Source organism: Fundulus heteroclitus, chromosome 1 (genome assembly GCF_011125445.2).
Source record: "Fundulus heteroclitus isolate FHET01 chromosome 1, MU-UCD_Fhet_4.1, whole genome shotgun sequence".
Lineage (NCBI taxonomy): Eukaryota > Metazoa > Chordata > Actinopteri > Cyprinodontiformes > Fundulidae > Fundulus > Fundulus heteroclitus.
This window is the reverse complement of record NC_046361.1, coordinates 2,669,396-2,689,238: the sequence shown is the minus strand read 5'-3', so window position 1 is coordinate 2,689,238 and position 19,843 is coordinate 2,669,396. Positions and strand designations below refer to the sequence as shown.

General features: G+C 43.9%; 1 protein-coding gene across 1 annotated transcript; it reads right to left on the bottom strand.

Annotated features, from left to right (window-relative positions):
• Positions 1-431: 431 nt before the first annotated feature.
• On the bottom strand, positions 432-15,379 carry LOC105936635 (protein-L-isoaspartate O-methyltransferase domain-containing protein 2). Its single transcript, XM_012877567.3, has 7 exons — positions 15,225-15,379; positions 13,058-13,218; positions 12,829-12,979; positions 12,482-12,584; positions 11,674-11,845; positions 9,367-9,490; positions 432-6,429 (listed from the first exon to the last, which is right to left on the bottom strand). The coding sequence occupies exons 2-7, from the start codon at positions 13,211-13,213 to the stop codon at positions 5,876-5,878; spliced, it is 1,260 nt and encodes a 419-aa protein (XP_012733021.1). The 5' UTR covers positions 13,214-13,218; positions 15,225-15,379; the 3' UTR covers positions 432-5,875.
• Positions 15,380-19,843: the final 4,464 nt, after the last annotated feature.

Here is a 19,843-nt window from a genome sequence, read left to right as displayed (position 1 = left end):
ATTAGTTCACAATGATAGAGAGGCAGCAGTAGCTCACATAGCACTGATGGTTATGTGAGCCGATGGTCTGATGGCTAATTTCACCAGAATTAAGCACAATGTCACAAAGTTCAGATAATCTCAAACTAGTTTCTTGAACATGACAATGTCTCCGCAGTCACCAGATCTCAATCCAACAGAGCCCCTTTGGGATGTGGTGAAACTGGAGATTCCCATCATGGATGTGCAGCAGACAAACCTGCAGCAGCTGGGTGATGTTATCATGTCAGCCTGCACCAAAATATTTGAGGAATCTTTCTGGCACCTTGTTGAATGTATGCTAACAAACATTAAGGCAATTCTGAAGGAAAAGTGGGATCCAATCCACCAGTAGTAGGGTGTACCTAATAAAGTGAGCCTTTTGTCTGGGCTAAGTCATTGAAATACAGAGCTCCATCTTTAGAATCCACTTTATTACTAACAGTCAATAATACAGCTGCAAATTAAAATCAAGCAAGTCATTCTGATCAGAAATTATTTTTAAAAAGTGGAACGTAATATCATTTACATTCAGCAGAGGAACACAAATGCACAAAAGCCAAACTGTATGACAAACAAATGATCTACATACAGTACTCAAAGGTAGATCCAGCAGGCGACGGATTCTTTTTTGTCTCAAGCTTGGAGATACGTTATCAATACAAACTTATTTTTACTATCACATCTAGAATTTACCTATTTACTGATGAACTAAACACAGTCAAATTCCTGTTTGTATCACAGTTTCTTTTTCAAAAATTAAAAGAAAGTTGTAGCTGTTGAGCAGCTTTTTTTTTTTTTTTGCCATTTCCATCTTCTTTCTCTGACTGACTTTTTCCTGGCCTCCTGTTTTGTCACAGGATTTGCCCACACAGCATCCGTTTGGCACAGGTCGGAGATTAAGGATTAGGAAAAACAAAAGAGCACAAAGAAGTAATGCCCCATTAGACTAAAATCTAGAGTCCAAAAAGTTGACTGCAGATACTCTTTTATTGAAGTATCTACATAAAATTACCAACACAAGACACTCGTAAAAATGTCCACACCACTTCAAGTCTTGTAAATAAAGAAAAAAAAAACAATGCAGTATTTATCAAATAATGAGGACACAGTGAGAAAAAAAACTTGTACATTGAAGAGTATCTGTGTATTTTTATCATGCTAGTTCATCATTGTAAAAAGGAGGATTAGTATGCATTTTCATGGTCCTTCTCTTTTGGTTAAGAGAGTTAAATGGAATAAGGAGACAGACCAGAAACAACTCTTTGGATACGAATGTGAGGATTTTAGCTCAAAATTAGACCCAAAGAATAAAACATATGCATAGAAAAATGAAAAATTCAAGCTTCTATTAAATCTTCGCCTCTCCTCAAAAGGTTTTGAAATACTGACAAACAGGCGTTCTCGGAAAGCAGAAAATTTAAAGGGTAATTCAGGTTGATTTCAACCAGGCTCTGCTTGTCCCAAGAATCTCTAACAGAAACCAAAGATATTGATTTTTCTTTTTTTCTCAGTAAATCTATTTCTAATGGATTGACTAACATGTAATCCCCACAGATGTTGGTATCCACCAGAGCAATCCCCACATACTGTATTCAGAAATCCACACAAATTAAGTTACGTGTCATAAAGCGAAATGACAGTGAATAACAACTGAGCACGGGCGTCGTTGGTAGCAAAGTTGCCAGAAGGTCCTGGGTTCCAATCCCAACCTGGGGTCTTTCTGCATGGAGTTTGCTTGTTATCTCTGTGCATGCGTGTTCTCTCACCCACAGTCCAAAAACATGACTATCTTTGCTTTCATCGCATTATCGTTTCACTAAGTTTAGAAACATTTTTGTGGACCGGTTAGCTTCCACTATATTGGGTATCAATACTAATAAGTACACTAACATTTACAAGATAATCACCCGCCATTTATGTCACTGTCCTGGCTCTCACTACACATCCACGCAGACCTCTGCAGCAGTAGCAGTCACGGCTCCACAAAAAACATTGTTAACAGCTGTGCTGCTTCCTTGTTACCTTTCTTCTTCTTGTTATGATGTGGTCTTAATATCATCTGCTCCCATTGCTCAACAGCTTCATAACAACACGGTGGTATCTGCTGTTCTGTGACGTCTTCTTCTGTTATGTGTGCATGCAGGTCGCTTTGGGGTCTTGAAACGTTTGGACATAACTCTGATGGTGGTAGCATTTAATTTGTAGAATAACTGAGCTTTCTGGGTTAGTTACCGGCACTGCATGAGCCAAGCTGTTTGGTCGCTGCATGGCTCAGCGCAATTCTTATTTTTCCAAAAATTCCATAAAAAGCCCCGGCACTTCATTTTTACAGTTTACAAGCGGCCCCTGTATTACAGTGTGTGTGTGTGGGTGTGGGGTGGGGGCCTAATGGGCTTAACTGTTTTCATAGAGCCGATTGCTTGTTTGTCTTGCGGGAACTGGCAACACTAGCTTCCAGCCCACACTTGCATTGCTTTTGTAAATGAATATTGTTCTTAAATGCTTCCACTACCATATAAACATTACAATTTTAAATTAATTTATCCTGAACTAAAACAAGTATTCCCTCAAACATGCAGAGCTGTTTGAGGGAATACTTGTTTGTCATGTGTCGTGTGTGTGCAGCATGTTTTGTCTGAAGATGTGTGACACAGACTGACTGCCGTTGGTTTTTGGTTTAGCAGCCAGTGTTAGCTTCCTGAAATTTCCTTATTTATCATCTGTTTAACGGTAGTGAATTTAGTATTTCCGTTTGCTGAATATGAGTTTGTAAAGATTTTTAGTTAGCTGTGCGCCCACCACTGGGCGTTTGTGTGGACAGGGTGGTCCACTCCAATGCATTAGAGGAGCAAAATGTGTAGGTCTAAAATCCACAATAAGTTGAATATTGTCTGAAACACAACTGCAACTCTGAAGTCCATCATGGTTGTTGTCTGTGTAAGAGCATGCATGTTAAAAGGGCCTAGGCATATATTATTACTAGAAGAATCCCCCCAAAACAACAGATATCAGTCTTCCAATTAAACCATACACGGCAAGTGTTCATCCTGATGGTATGTACTTAGTCCTTTTTGAGCCTGAAAAGAACACCGGGCTCGCTCAAAGACATAAACATTGTTTTGCTAGATCTGCCGGGAGTACCGCAGAGCTATCAGAAAACAAGGTGGCAACAACTGATGCAGCTACTGTAAGAGCCAGTAGACCATCCTGCAATGCCTTGCAGTGAAGCGACAGCTCCGCGTGGTCTAAGACTAATCTGATCTATTCGCTCGGCTCTGTTGCTTCTCCTTGTTTACTCATTGCACACATGTGCAATATTGTAACGCTAGTCACATGGTGTATGGTAAATATACAATAAAGCGCTTTGTTTACTAAATAGGGAAAAAACAAAGTGTAAAACAGAAAAAAAATATAAGCCAACGTAGGCCTTTTCTACATGGAGACGAAGACAACTGAAAAGGCTGTAGTAGGTATGCTGGGTCCATTGGTGGCGCTGTGACACTTCCAAAGAAACATGCAGAAAAACACTGGGCATACACAGACAACTCCATCTATCCATTCATTTTCCGTCACGCTTATCCCTTGTTGGGGTCACAAGGGGTGCTGGTGCCTATCTCCAGTATTCAATGGGCGAGAGGCGGGGTACACCCTGGACAGGTCGCGAATCTGTCACAGGCACAGACAACTCATGTGAAGTAAACACAGCACCATGCCAGGGGATCAGACACAAACATTTCCACATGTTCAACTGTGCGTTGGCGGGGGACACGCTATGTAGAGCGGGCACATTAGAAAGAAAGAGTCCAACTAACAGCCATACCAAAGCTGCATCACTGGACAGAACCATCTTTGTTACCATTTGTGAGAATGAGGTGCATGTGGGTACCGAGAGAGGCAAAGCAACGTTTAAGAATCCTCGTTTGAAAATAGATGAGGCTTGCATACACATGGAAAAATGAAACTGGCATTTTGAAATGTATCCACTCTGGGACCCGGTTCAAAAACGTAAAACACCGGCATCCATGTGGAACCACAGCCTAAACGACAAAATACCTTTCTCATCTCCGTGTGCACGGGGCCATAATTCAGTTGGAAAGCCTTTGTATGCAACCAGAATGAACTACTGGCGTAGAAATTCGTAAAGTCATAGTATGTGGCTAGGTGGTGGTGTGGTCTACGTTGCTTGCATGCGCAAACATAAAAGTGTGTCGCCAGTTATGCGGGTAACGTTGTCCAGACGGAGCAGCCGTGGAGGGCGGCTTCAAATTTTCCCACTCTCAGATGTTGCTGGTTTCGTGGCCACTTTGTCTGGATTGGACCCCCTTTCCAACCAAGAAGTTTGTCGGATACAGCCAAAACCGTCTTCATGTGGATGAAGCCTTTGTCTTCACAGATGGCCTCAAGGAACAACCTACCAGGTCCAGTTATTTCTAGGAAAGCAATTCGTAACACGCTCAAACACCAAGGCTGCTATGCGCGCTTACTGCAGAAGACTCCACTGCTGAAGAAAAAGCTGATGGCAGCTCATTTTAAGTTTGCTGCATGCCATTCAGACAGGTCAATGTAATACTAGGGAACGTAGCCTGGTCAGATGGTCATTGCACACAAAATTGTTTGAGTGGCGCTGGAACTTTGTAAGAATACAGTACTGGTGAACTTGATGAAATTCTTGATATGAACCTAAAGATAAAATTACAGTGGATTTTTCAGCGAGACAAAGAACCCATACACAGAGCCAAAGAAACTCGCAGCTGGTATCAGAAGAGGAAAACTGAAGCAGCGAGGATGAATCACCTTGAGTCCTGAAAATCAAAGAGCATAAAGAAGGGCCCCCAAGACCTTCAGGATTTGAAGACACTTTTTGTACAAGACGTGTTTAAAATGACATCTGAATAATAAATGTCACAAGCTATTCTTGAAGCTGTCATTACAAAAGAAAGTGTTCCTGCTTTAACTGTTTTCAGGAAAGTGCCGCAACCCTTTTCCCTTTGTCATTCCACTTTATAACACATAACATAGTTTACTGATTAATTTGCTTTGGTTTCTTTGTGTGGGCTCACTGGGTCGTTCCAGGCATCTGGTGAAAATCTCCCGGCAACAGCCCAATAGAAATATATTCCCAGAGAAAAACATTGATGTTGTGTACCATGCATATTTTCCCCTGCTGCACTTCTAAATATCGCATCATTGGGAAATATGCTGGGTGAAAATAAACTGAATCCATCAACCTGGCTAAGTTAACGTCTGGTCTCAGGCAAATTTTATTTTAAATGTCAGTGGAAACAATCAAACCCGCCATCACTAATTGCAGCTGTAGGATCTTTACACCGACTCTACTTCTTGCTCTACCACCTGTGGACCCTGACGATAAAACACAGCGCCTCAGCATCAGCCTCCGCTCTGACTGCGCTCAGCTGACAGAGAAACGCCTCCCTGGCGGCAGAAGGCCGCTCTGTTTCTGGTTGGTGCTAAAGAGTTTGGTCCCTGTTCTGATGTCAAGTCTTTGAATCAAGAAAAACCTTCTGGTGTTGTCAGTCAGTCCTTGAATTATTAAATTGCTTTGTAAACCGAGTTATTTCTAGGATTTGCGTCTTGAAAACCCGTTTAAAGCTCGTAAGGGCTGTGAAACCTTCTCCTCTACCTGCTTCACGGGAAAATTAAACAGGACAGATTTTTCACAGTCTCAGGAATCGAGCAAAGAGCGGCTGAGAGAGAAAGGGGGGATGGATAATGGAGCGGATGAGGTGGCCGTTGGCTTGTCTTGTTACTGGGGATTGATAGGTTAGAACAGAGGCTTCAGCGCCTACTTTAAGCCCAAGGCTCGGATTTGGACGGGACCAGCACCAACCGGAGCTCATTTCTCTCTGTAGTACAACAGGTACATCTTCAGAGGCTCGGGCAACGGCAAGCCCAGGATCCTCTCTCTCAGGAGGTTTACAGCTGGCTGGGGTCGGAGCAGCTCACCGGTTTCCTTTTCCTCCTCTTCTTCGTCCCGTTCCTCCGCTTCCTCCTCCTCCTCCACCGTCTCCTCCTCCTCCACCAGCCTCCCTCTCCCAGCCCTTCTGCTCCCTCTCATCGGACGCCTCGCCGGCCGCTCCCCGGCCGCCTCCTCGTCCTCCACCCGTCCCTCTTGGTTGTTGTTGCTGTCCAGGGAGGCGGGGGCGATCCCGCTGCTGGCCACCACTTGTCGGGTGGCGAGCATGAGAGCGTTGCAGTGGCGCCGGTGAACCCGACGGCGCTTAAAACGAGGGCCGTACTTATGGAGGCCCGCTGCCGCCAGCCCTCGGCCCACGCTGAAGGAGGAGCCTCGGCCACGTGACTGGCTGTCCGCTCCGTCTGTGGTCACTCGCAGGGTGTGGCGGATGCAGATGCGGGACAGTTCCTGTAACGTCCGCACCTCGTACTTGGCTAAAAGGTTGGGAAACACAAAACAGAGGTGGGAGAATCAATGAACTGTAAAAGGAACTGAGGAGAGAAAGATGACCAGGGTTATACTGCTGCTGAATGGCACCAGAATATCTTTGTTCTGCACATTTGAAAGTCTGTATTTGAGTGAAACATCTATGAGAGCCTGTATAGAAAGCCACGCTTGGGTCTGGATCAGGACCACGGTCATAGTGGGGAATTTGGGTGAAATCTGACTTATAACTCGCGGAGCATCATAGAATTTGGTGATTGGCATTTGATAAAACAAAGCGTCCTGTAGGAGCACCCGTACATTGACGCTCACAGTGAACAGCAGTAAAGCAGAGCAGGATTTCTGCTGCTCTCTCTCTACCTCAGACCAACAGCCGTCCCATAGACCTGACTGCAGCATGACGCTGTTCATTACTCAAAACAACTAGCAAAGTGCTTAGGTTATGAAGCAGGAAAATAGCTCTATTGGGGAATTTTGTTTGCGCACCCTCAATCAGAACGGCAAAGAGAAGATGTTCGGATCCGAATGACCAACTAGAACATGTCAGAGAGAGGAAACAAGCCAGGGTTGGCCTGCCGTTTCTGTAAACTCCGCCCTCACACAGATCCTGAGCGGAGTGAGATGCACGTTTCCTGACTCTCTGTAGCCGGCTGGGCCCAGTTTGGTTGTCAAGTAGAAATAAGAGATAAAGCTACGCCTGTTTTAGGTGACATGTTGTTGGAACGTTTCAGCAACTTTGGAAAACCAAGGTAGACATGAGTTGGAGCAAAGAACGCTGTTCATCTCTCATTGCCCTATACATAGAATCACTGTATCATTAGTCATTAAACTTTGCAGTTCTTGGAGACATGATGAGGGAACTCTAAAAATGAAAGAGTTCTCCTGTCTGATGTTTTGACTGAATTGTCCTGGAATGCAAACACAAAGTTTATCTTGCTTTGTTACAAATGCTGCTGGAAGGAGGTGTGGTGTCATAGTGGCTGGGCAGGACGCTTGGATCCTGGGAACTCTTAAATTCCCTGGTTTGAATCCCACCCACTGGGTGGCAGCCCACTGCTCCATAATGGATGGGTTGAACGCAGAGGACACATCTCATTGGAATGTACAAGAAGTTGCAATGATAAATGAAGATGCTTAACAAGACACAGCGTCCACTTTAGATCCATCAGTGGAAACTGGAAAGTGGCATATTTTGTCTACAACCAGCTCACAGTACTGATTTCAGTGAAACTTTGTCTTGTGGTTCAAATCCTTAAGAAATCTGGGAGTTTGAGATTTTTATTGACGATGGTAATTCTGTGGAAGGTTTCCTTCTCTTGTAAGCAGTTAGCTTAATTATCTGGTAGGTTGACATCTTCATGGTCATTTCTTCGTGGTTCTCAGTCTGACTGCTGCAGGCAACACGGTGGCCTCTTTCAGAACAGCTCCACTCGAAACCGGCAAAGACGAGGTCCCTGTCGAGCTGCCGCTGTCCGTTCATGAACAAACGCCTGAAGAAGGTGTGGAGGGGGACCCAACAGTGTTGTGCATAAAGTAATTGAGAGACAAGTGTTTTTAACAACCACTGGCAGCTGTGAAGCACGTTCAGTGTTGCTCCAATTTCTGGCATAACAACTACTGAAGAACTGGCTAAAGTTCAGAGACGAGGTCCGTCTCACCACACTTCAGCGTGATCAGTCCAATCTGTCCTAGGAATGAGCGCTCTACTCATCCTGCCTGAGCTCCGCTCTACAGTACTGGTTTTAGTTTTCAACAGAACACCTCCGTTTTGTTCCCTGCTGTTAGTAAGCACTGTGAAGTAATATATCTGAAGAAATATAGCAAGAAACGGTAGGATAAAACATAGATCAGGCTCTGACGTGTGTGTGAGAGAGAGAGAGAAATGTAGGGCTTTTTATTTTTATAGGCTGGATATTGGGTATTTGTGTTGCGCTGCTCTGATTTGGTGAGGTCTTCTTTTGGTTAGATCCATAAAGAGAGAAGCGGGCTCCACACGCAGCGACTGCAGAGAGAGTAGCCGCGGCGCCGGGACTTCTATCACGCTGCCTCTTCAGCCTCCTCTCTCCCACAGAAGCCTTCTGCCGCACACAACACTAGGTAGATCAGCGGCCGTGAAGAACCACTTTTTGAACCACACAGTCTTCATTGACCAAACTTCACAGCTTTCAGTGAAGTGAATCCAGTGTTTCCTTCTCCGTAGTACTGAGTCGGCAAATCGTGGTTGACTTGCAGACTGTCAGCTGGCTGGCCACACCTACGGCCAATCAGTGACTAGCAGTCGACTCCCCTAAGAGCTCCAATCTACTTGATAACCATTGTACTATCTCTAGAGAAGGTGCGAAAAAAATCAGCCAGGTAGTGGAAAAAAAGCCTGTCGAAACCCCCCCGAAGCGCACGTTGTGGAGTAAAGGTGGAAATGGCCTATAATAAGTCAGCTGACACCGGGTGTGACTATCTGGCTCGGTGTCAGTCTTCTTCTAGAGAACGCACAATGATGAAGTCCTGTCTCACGTTCTCTGAAAGAGGCTGATGGCTACTCAACGGAAGTGTTTGGAGGGGCCGATTAAGGTACATTATGATGATCACCTTACTAACTTTGTAACTAACTTTTTGAAGTTGCGTGTGGACAGATGTGGACATACAGAGTGGAATACTACGGCCTTTAAGACTGAATGCCAAAGCCCTTCACAAGCAGGAGCAACATATGGGAAAACCAGAAAACATAAATACATAGTGGGAGGTATTACTGGGGGATATTTAGCCTTTAGCTGTTAAAATGATTGGCAGTTTTATGCGTGAGCAACTGAAGAGTCATAGCAATCGTGACACGGTGCATTATATCAATGTGTATTATTGTGGGGGCTTTACCAAATAGCGCCACAGACCTGAAGCCAGGTAAAGAGGGAAAAGCTTTAAATAAGACTTACGCAATGGGACCATTTTGGGTTTGCTCTTGGGGCTGTGTTTAGGCAGGACCAGAGGAGCAAAAGACACTGAGATGATCTTCTTTGTCTCCCAGCTGTTCACTCCAGTGCGGATAATCTTGGTCAACTGCAGAAACACAACAGAATGAAGTCATTTATTTCTCCTCTTCTTCACATCGCTTCCTACAGTCAAGACACATTTAAACTGTGCTGTAAGTATTCAGGCAGAACTTTTATTTAGACTTAAATTTTAGTGCAAACAGCAAGAATTAACTTCCATGCTTATCTTCCCACGTTCATTCAGTAATAAACATCAATGTTTGTAAATCAGGGCGCAACAGATGTTCAAATAAAGTTGGGACACATGTTATTTAGCGACAGCGTTGGAACAAGGCCTGTCCAGCAGAGGATTGCAAAAAGAAACCTGGTACCAAACTGTACGGGCAAAAAGGCTGAAGTATGGCGAGAAGCAAGGCTATACAGAGGTTTGTAGTTTGGCAACAAATGTAAGGGAACAATAATGAAACAAAAAGGGCAGAAATGCAGAAATATGTTTAGAAATTTGACACAATTTCAGTTTGTAAGGGAAAAGGGAGTAAGCCCAAACTGGACAGCCAAGATCTGCCCTGCTTTAAAGAACCATCAACGCTAAACAAACCTACAACAGATTAGTTTGGGGAAAAACGGCGTGACTTTTTGATCTTTCGACGTCAGTTCCTCCAACCATTTTGAAGCAGAATCCAACAAACGTTGAATTTTTCTCCCCATTCAAACTGGATTGTGTTACATTAACTTCGTCCAGACTTGGTATCGGCATCTCTGGGTTCAGAGGTATCTGGGGTGAACGACCGAGCAACCCAAATATGGATAGTCATTAAATGGCTATCCACATCCATATCAGCAATCAAGCGCCTTTTTGGAAGAAATGGATACCGTCTGCTCTGGACCGCAGGAACAGAAGACAATCCTCCAGACACATTGGTTAAAAGGGTTCCTACCTAGGGGAGCCCAGCAGTTTGCATCCAGTCATTGACATGCAGCATTGATTCCTCCTGGATGACCGTGGAGCTACAGTGGACAGTCGCTGACTTTGCAGCAATACCTCATAATGAGCATGCATGTAGCAACAGTGGAGAGGAAAACTCCGCATTATCAGGAACCTCCAGCAGAACCAGGCTCAGTTTGAACGGCCATCTGACTGGGGTTTAGAGAGGAGAGAGCAGAGACCCAAAGAACACAGAAGCACTGATCCAGGAGTCCTTTCTATGCAAGAGAAAAGTATAAAGGTAATATCAGCAGTAGCTTCTTTAGTGGCTTCATCTAGGAAAGGAACACAGCTAAGCAGATCAGATGCAGTTTTCACGTCTAGATGAAAGAGAGCACAGACAGTTAGGTGCTGTAAAAGCTCATCCAACAGCTATGTCTAGGAGACAAACAGGGTTAAACACTCAATGACTGGGCTAGCTGTACCATGAATTATTATTTTTTTGGCAGATATGTTCCTACTGGGAACACGTTTTGCAAGGCTGTCCGAATATTTTTCACCAACAACAAAGAAAAACTACATTCTGCACCAATTCCAACCACGTGGCATTACATCTCTGGTAGACTGCGTTTCTGAAAATATCCTCCCTTCTCTCCTTTTTTTTTTTAACTTCTCCTCATGTTCAGAACTCAGGCTGTTGCCAATTTGGAGTTTTGAGCTCTGATTGGATGGAGAAATTGTAAGGACCAACCAGGACTCAGGACTGTCGTATAAAGGAAGCCCACCTGTGTGTGCTTGGTCTCCTCCTCTTAAGTGGAGACTGTTTGGCACACCTATGTCACTGCTCTGGAGCTTTTTCTTTTGTTTAGAGGTTTGTGCTGGGAGTTAGAAGAAGAAGGATTCTGTTAACTTGTGATTGTCGTGTTACCATCACCGTAATGACCCCACTATTCTCCTTGAGCTTTAGCCTCTCTGTCAATTTAATCTATAACAGATTTAGGCATAATGGGATTTATGCCTTATGAATATGCGCCACACTATCTAGATTTGCTGAAAAAGTTCCACTTAACCAATGATGCATGTGTTAGTTTATTACATAAACACCCAGTAAACTAATGTAGGTTGAGGTTTGTGATGTAAAGTGACATAATTGACATGGAGCAATAGATGCTTCTTGCAAGGCATTGAATTTTGGTATTTACAGTTTCATGTTTGGGATTGTACTATGACAGATTAAGAATGAAAATGTGACTTTGGAGTCGGTCCCTTTGCTGGAATGTATTAGAGACTTTTAGCTCTGTGTGATTTAAAGGATGAGGACTAACCTTCTCCTCCAGAGGCATCACCAGGATCCCCCCGACCTTGAGCAGGTTCTTCATGTACTCCTCGTGCTCCTTCTGGACCCCGGCCCCACAGTAGACCCTGTCATAGTGCCGGCTCTCTGGAGGTATCTCCAGGCAGTTACCAACCACAAAAGATGGCTCGCAAAACTCAAATCTGAAGAAAAATGAACAAAAACCATAAAAAAAAAACCACACAACTATTTATTTCAGGAAAACAATTCCGACAACCTCTTTGAATTTGCAGGCTTTGGATTTCAGAGCCTAATTTTTCAAAGGAATGACTCCAATCCTTGCCTGTTCATATCATTAGGCAAATATGACTTGCAACGCAGCACCTGGCTACTCCGTTCCCAGTGAAGGCAGAAAGTAAGGATGTTTGTTCCTCAGGCACTGCCTCCTGTTAGGCAGGATATCAACACCGCACACCAACTGTCAAGCATTACAGTGAAGGATTCATGATTCTGGGCTGCTGTGCTGCCATGGCACCAGAGCAGCTTACATTGGTTGGGTTGACCACAAACTGTCTAGGCAAGTATCAGTCAGAATGTGAGGCCATCTGGCCGACGGCTGAAGCTTGACAGAAACTGGGTCCTCAGCGGAACAATGATCCCGAGCACAGCTAAAAACATCCTACGTTGTTCTGGGGTTAAACTTCCCCAGTTCTGAGACCCGTCCAACATCAACTGATCCCTTTAAAACCATCCCTCTCATAATTACACACAGTCAGCTTATTTTCTTCCACTTGATCACTAAGAGAGAAGGTGAAGGTCACACATCCGTCCGGACCTACTTGTCGAAACTGTCACTGGTTTTGATGAAGGAGTCCAACTTCTGGTAGGCATACTCGATCACATCCGCATGAAGCTCTATCCCATGATTGACTCCGAATGGTCCTGGAAGAGCCAGAAGAGAACAACCGGGAGATCAACAGCGCGAAGCTCGGGGCAAACGGGAACAGCACACGCTTTGCGGAGGCGTCCAAATGTAGACGCACATCTGCTCATTCATATTGACGGTGAGCTCACAACCCTGAAATTATTACATGGTTCGCTAAACAAAGGTGAAACGCAAACACTGAGAAATCACACAACAGGACTTATTAGGAAATAAGGTAGACTTGAGTCTGTGTTCACTCACCCAGGATGAGTCCCACCATGGTGCTCAGGTACCCGGTCCCACTTCCCAGGTTGAGGAAGGAGAGGCCCGGGTGAAGCTCCAACGCCTCCATCACCTCAGAGTAGATGCAGGGAGCCGACAGGTGGATGTTCCCATGGCGCCAAGCAAGGTCCTGCCCACAACAGAAGCAGACGCTGAGCCACCACATTTCTTTGGCGTGACGCCGGCTGATGGCAGGGTCTATGCTCACCTTGTAGGCATTGTCCCGGTATTCATCCAGGTAGTAGTCCGCCCGGTCGATGGCTCGGAAAGCTCGCTCCACCAGGTCTGTGCGGATGTAGTACGCCTCCTTCAGGTTGTCGATGAGGTCGTCGTTGTCCTCACCGGCGCTAACAGCTCCGCCCATTCTGACTGGAGGACAAACACCACCATAAAGCCAGCGTGTCTTCAGGAAGCTCTTAAATTAAATGAACATTCACGGTAGATTTGAATGAAAAAAAGACAAGGATTCCACCACTAACTAATAAGAGACGGGAATTTATAGAGACTATTGGGGCAGATTTTGGTTGGCATATGCTGAAGTTTAAATGCTTTCCGGGAAAGTAGAAAAAAACAAACATTATCCTGATAAGCAGATTCTAATAAGAGAGGCCCTTAGGGATAGACGTGAGAAGACTGCAGACTTCTAACAGGGACATCTAATCTGAGAATAAATGGATGCTTCCCCCGTTTCAGCCATCCACTTGGCTCATTGTTCAGGTCAAGAGAAATCCTCCATGTTTCTCATCTAATTCTACTCTGTTGTTTCTGGTCCTTTGTGTTCCCGTTTGTGTGCGTCATGGTTGGTTAGCGTTGTTTCAGATCTTTTGTGTCGTGTTCAAGTCAGTTTAATCTGACTCTCCAAGAGCATATCAATTCATCAACTCAAAGTTGTGTCGTTTGGGAGGAGCCCGTCCACTTAGCAAAACTTTTCCTTCCATTCTGGAAGATCCCAAGGTGTTCCCAGGCTGGATGCAACATACAGTCTCTCTGGCGTTTCCTCTGGTCTCCTTCTAATGACCATAACTGATGCCTAGAACATATACCAATAAATCAAGAGCTTTTTTTCCCCCTCCAGCTCAGTCCTGAGCTGGCCAACACAGAGACATCAAAGTCATCCACACTGTGCACCCCCTCGTTCCTGGAAGATCTAGTTAACCCAACGAGCATCTTTTCAAACTGTGGGAGGGGACCGGGTTACCTGGAGAAAACCATGGAATGCATGGAGAGAAAAGCTAAACCCACATCCCTTAAGATCTGAGCCCAGGAGTGAGCTGTGAGGCAACGGCACCATCCGCTGATCCACGGCGCCACCCATAGAAAATGGCAAAGATAAGGCGAAAAGGAATCAAATGCAACACAGCAAAACAACTACTAGAGGCCAGAGGATCACGGAAATCCAGTTATTTTCACTTAACTGGGCTAATTTTACATCCCATGTCCATAGTTCTGCATTTCTATTTAGATACATCTCAGCTGCACACTACAGCGCTTGCTCGCACTGTTGCAGCAAGAAGGTCCTGAGTTTGAATCCCAGCCTGCAGTCTTGCTGAAAAGACTTTCCTTGCTCTCCCTGTGCACCTTAAGTTCATTTTAAAAATCTCAAACCAGTGCTTCCTTACAGCTACAGTACCATGTAACTGGAGGACTGGATAACCCCTGATTGACAGCGTGATCAGGTCTAACACGAGGCTGGCTGGGCCACAGCTGCGACCCCGAAAGGCAGCGATCAGATGAGGCAGGGGCCAGGGGGCAAACGCGGAGCCCCACCAGGAGGCTGGGAAACAGCAGGGCAGCTGTAGTCTCCAGGTTACCACTGCTGCTGCGCGTCGGTCTCGTCACTTTGAGTGGACTTGAAAGGGAAGGGATGTCGTTAATCCAGAAACAAACAAGGGCTCCCCCATCACAAGCAGGAGGACCCGGCGCAAACTGGCCGGAGGACGGCGCTCTAAAGCGCTGCTTATTGTTTTATTACACATTCCCATGAATGCCACGCATCAGAGCTCGCCGATTCCCGGACAGACGAGCTGTTTTAGTGTAAAAAGGCATTAGGTGTTTTTTTTTTTTTTTATGTGGAGTTTCTCTGGCGGGGAGCCGCAGGTTAAACTCGCCCAAGCCGCTGCCGCTTCGGCCATTAGCGCCACCCTGATCCCCCAGTTCTAACAACACTCCTCTAGGAGTGCGTTTCTGTACGATTGTCATCACCGAGACGGCAACGAAACGGCGACAACACCTCTACATGGAGGCACTATTTCCTCTTAAGAAAAGAGGACGAATCGGAGAGGAAGCGCCGATGTTGGCTGGCCGCTGCGGGACCAGCGCCCTGCCCGCAGCTAGCCGCTACCTGCTGGGAAAGCCTGCCGCTCCCCGCCGCTCACCTTCTCTGCGGCCTTTTCTTCTGCTTCTTCTCGTTGTTGGTGGTGGTGGGGGATCCAGTCAACGCACCACTGCTGGATGTAAACATTCGGCCATCTGACGCGATGACGTCACACGCAGAGCACGTAAAAAAAAGATGGCCTAGTTTCACAGGGCAGCGCTGTATTGGTTCAAATCAGGTCGGAAAAGACGTTTGGCGATGAGTTCCGGCTTCTTGTTTTTTTTCTTTTAAGAGGAAGAGTTCTGTTTGGGAGCTCTGTCAGTTCCCACAGCCGGCTTTAGTAGGATGTTATTTATGATTAGCCTTTATTTTGACACACTTTACAAACATTTCCCCCCTAAAATCGACAGTGGAGTCTAGCAGAAGACATATTAGCGGACTTTGACCGGCTCTGTGCACCTTTGTGTTCAGCCATGACACAGCCAATCAGCTGCTGACCTGACCGGGGTAGAGCTTAGGATCTGGGCTCTGATTGGCGGGGAAAGTCATTTGATGGAATCAATTACATACCCGGATAACTAGCTGCTGTAATGTGGGTCAAAATCCATCTAACTGATTTTCTCCATTCAAGAATGGCTTTTTCTGACCATGACACATTCTCCCGCAAGGTTTTAGTAGATTAAAGCCATGCTTTATTCTACTAAAGCGCAAAGACGTTTTCTGGAAGAAAAGTATCACTCTTTGTCCAGAAATACAGAAAAGGACAGATTTGTCAAATGTTCAACACAACCTGTTTGCCAGAAATTCCTGCACCTACTTCAGTCTTTCTGTCAACTTACCAGTAGGCGACCCATTTCTGTTTTGTCTCCTCAACCATGTCTATGAAACCTCCAGTTTTTCTAATGCCATGGTTGTCCCATGTGTTGATAAATTATTGATAACAGTTTTTTTTTTTTACTGTGCCAAGGCATATTTAATTTCTCTTTTGGATTAATAAAAGTGTCTTCTAAGTGAATTGAAATGGATGTCTGCATAATGCTGTAGGCTTTGTTTTTTACTTTTTTCGGAATCATAATGCTGTAGGTATTTGTAACTTATCCTGACTGAAACTTTTGTACAACCAGATCCTTTGGAGACTTTTAAACTCTCTTCAAACTAGAGCTTTAGCTGAAAGGATGCAGAGAAGCAAAGGTAGGGAACTCAAAAAGACAGAATCCTGAAAAGAAATCAAAAGGTGATTTACAAAAAGTGCGCATTTCTGCAACCAGCTTATTGTCGCTCTTTGTTTCTTAATTTTTTCTTTTTTTTTGGCTAACAAACTTGCTTGCCTTATAATCTTATATCTATGTCACATTATAGTTGGAAAACCTTTGAAATCATTAATCATTGTCCTGCCCCCAAAATCCAATATGGCTGCCGCATATCTCAGTCAAGTGCAAGACGCATGAATAGTGTCTAGTGGAACTTTTTCTAGTTAGTTTATTTCTAAATGAGTCTTACACTTAGACGTGGCACATAGATATACCACGTCTGTAACATGTTTCTTTAGTATCTGAGAGCATTAAGTGTCCATAAATACATTGTTATCTTCCTGATAATTAATAGAACTTGAACTGTTTCCAGTTGTAAGTTGGATAATCAGCTGGATTTGGTAGATGCTGCACTCAGTGGGCAAACTAACTACTATTAGCAGTACAAGCAACAAACTGCATATTTCTCAGAATGTTATGCATTCAGTCCTAAAGAGCATGTTTCTGAGCACATGTTGTACAGTACATGCGTGACACATGATTTACAGACTGAAAATAAACATTTTATTGGTGTGACATTCACTGTATGTTGTACAGGTAGAACTCATTTTGGGTTTCAAGGTCAGAGTTACTTGGGGACCTCGGACTTTCCAAGCAGGAATTTCAAATTTAAAATAAAATTTATAAATAAACCCAGGGTGGCCAGAAGTAGAGCAACGTACTTTCTGATTGGGACATTCTTTACTTCAAAAGTCTTCCGCTCTGGGAGAGAGAACGCATTTTTCCGCTCTAGTGGAGGTTGTATGGGCCTTAGGAAGGCCTTCCAGTTGATATTTGAAACTTGGAAACGTTGACTTCTTCGAACAAATGGGACAAACGATGCACAAATCCCACTGTTTTCATGACTTACAACTGTGTTAAGTTGGCTGTGAAGTCATTACCAGATCTGAGGTCTGACTTTAATAGTAAATCTAAAGCAGCACAATTTTTTGTAAAAATATCAAGGATGAAATATGCAATCCCCTAAGGGGGAAAATAATGAAAATACGATAATTCTATGCAAAAAGGAGTTGACCTAGATCAGGATGAAATACATTAAACAACATGAAAATAGAATAGAAATATGCCCTTAAAATATCATAATAAAGTCTAGTTCAGTTTGTTGCCTTATTTTGGTAGTTTTTCTTTTGATGCCGTGAATTTTGCTCATGTGTCATTCATGACATTGTCGCATTTGTCTCAGTTCTTTGTGTTTTTAATGAGTTCGATATAGTTATGTAGTGATTTAAAATTCTTGGCCTTTTAAAAGAGGAAGGACAATATAACACCTAGGTCATATATTTAGTCAGTATTTGTAATTTTTTAAACAGCAGTCCCCAGGTGATTCAGTTTAAAGCTAAATAACCTAGTACAGCTAAATAATATTGAAACGTTAAACTGTACATTATAATGGTATTTAGCCCTTTCCCCAGAGCACGATCAGTTCATGAGCATCCAAATCTTTTATTTAGTTAAACACAACCATTTCTTACTCGCCAACAGGTGGGTGTTGTCCTGTTGTCCCTAAAAGCTGGTTCCAGGTGAATAAATTAGAAGTTATATAAATAAATTGATCAAACTTATCAAAGCCTAATTAAGCTTACAAATGTTAAAAAGTGCTTTTAATGTTAAAAAACTATGTTAAATCTTATCCTACTTTCCTGTTTATTTCTCGCTTGTGTTGAATTGAAGATGCACAGAAACTCACGTAACAGGAATAACTGTAAGGTTTTATAAAGGTTTTAACAAAAATGAACCAAGAACATAGATACATAGGTTACAAAAACTTATATTTGATTAGCGCTTTAGAGAGAATGAAAGTGCACAGTTTGTCCAGCAGATGTCAGTAGTGATCAACATTGCTGCTGCATACGATTTGAAAAAAGTAAGGTTTTCCATTTTGTTTGTACTTCGGAAAGCCATAGTGTGTATTATGCCAAAACAGAGGCAACACAAGAAAAGTGAGCATACCCCTCACGTGGAACAATACTGCATATATGACAGATACAATGTACATTCATCAGTATAAACTTAGATAACTGTAAGTTTGCTGTCCCCTCAAAATAACAACACACTTTTTAATGTCTTGACCTCCAACAACAAAGTGGGTACTAGCACCTATGTTGGGATGCTTTTTGTAGACTTCAGCTCAGCTTTCAACACTGTCCTTCCAGACATGCTGGCCCTGAAACACCATAACTGGGGTTTTCTGCTTCGCTTTGCTCCTGGACCAGTGACTTCCTCACCGACAGGCTCCTGGTGGTGAGGATAGGGAAACTTAAATCTGCTCCACTGATCCTCAACACTAACACACCACAGGGTTGTGTCCTCAGTCCTGCTCTCTTCACCCTCTTCATACATGACTGCTCTGCTATCCACACAACAAACATGGTTTTGAAGTTTGCAGACAACACCACTGTGGTGGGTCTCATATCTAACAATGATGAGACCCACTACAGAGATGAGGTCTGTAATCTGACACTGTGGTGCTCCAGGAACAACCTCACTCTGAACAACAGCAAGACCAAGGAAGTCATAGTGGACTACAGGAGGTCCAGGAAGACTGAACACGCTCTTTTCTGCATACAGGGGTAGTACTTAGCCTGGGTGGTGAGGACAGCACAGGGGATGCCGTCCATCAGATCTGGACTTGTGCAACACGAGTTAGCAAAAGGACCAGACACGTTGCCACAGTTCCCACCCACCCATACAACACAGTGTACGTCACAATCCATCATTAAAATAATGCAGGAACGTTCAATCCAATATTTTCTAAAGCTGTGAAGGCAATCGTCTGTAATTAGAAACTCACATCCCGACTCACCTTCTCACTTGTCAACAAATGGCCCATCTCATTCCGCGCAAGCTGCACTTTATGTAAATACTAAACTCTACACTTCCATGTACGTATATACTTTTCTCCCAAGGATGTTGATGTCTTCTACAAATGTTTCTTTTTCTTTAGCCTAAAGAGTGTTTAGTATTTAATATTTTCTGTTTTTCACTGAGAAAAACAAAATATGAAAAAAAGACAACCTCGGGATATGATGCAGAACACATTTACTAAACTTCTTTGGCCAACCACGGCGAAGTCTGTGCTGAGAGGCATTTGTCGTGTTAAACTGCTGTATGGTCTGGGCCACCATGCTTGGGGGAGTGCAGGAACAGCATTACCGTTTGTTTGTTTTTTGTCCAAAAAATGCAAGTGTTATACTTAAAAAGGTTAGTGGGGACATTATAGATAAATCCTGCTAGATGTGACAACAGCACCATCTGTTCTTTGGTCTGTACCTGTACTCAGTAACATGAGAATGAAGAGATTCTCTGTAATCCTCAGAGCAACGACTTCACTGCGTTGAGATATAACATAGCTACAAATGTCTGTGAACAA

Bases quoted from the DNA above. Each gene is read 5' to 3' on its own strand.
- LOC105936635 (XM_012877567.3), bottom strand. From the start codon at position 13,213: ATGGGCGGAGCTGTTAGCGCCGGTGAGGACAACGACGACCTCATCGAC. The intron at 12,585-12,828 runs GTGAGTGAACAC...TGGCTCTTCCAG, and splicing joins CATGGTGGGACTCATCCTGG to GACCATTCGGAGTCAATCAT. The intron at 9,491-11,673 runs GTTAGTCCTCAT...GTGTTTCTGCAG, and splicing joins TGATGCCTCTGGAGGAGAAG to TTGACCAAGATTATCCGCAC.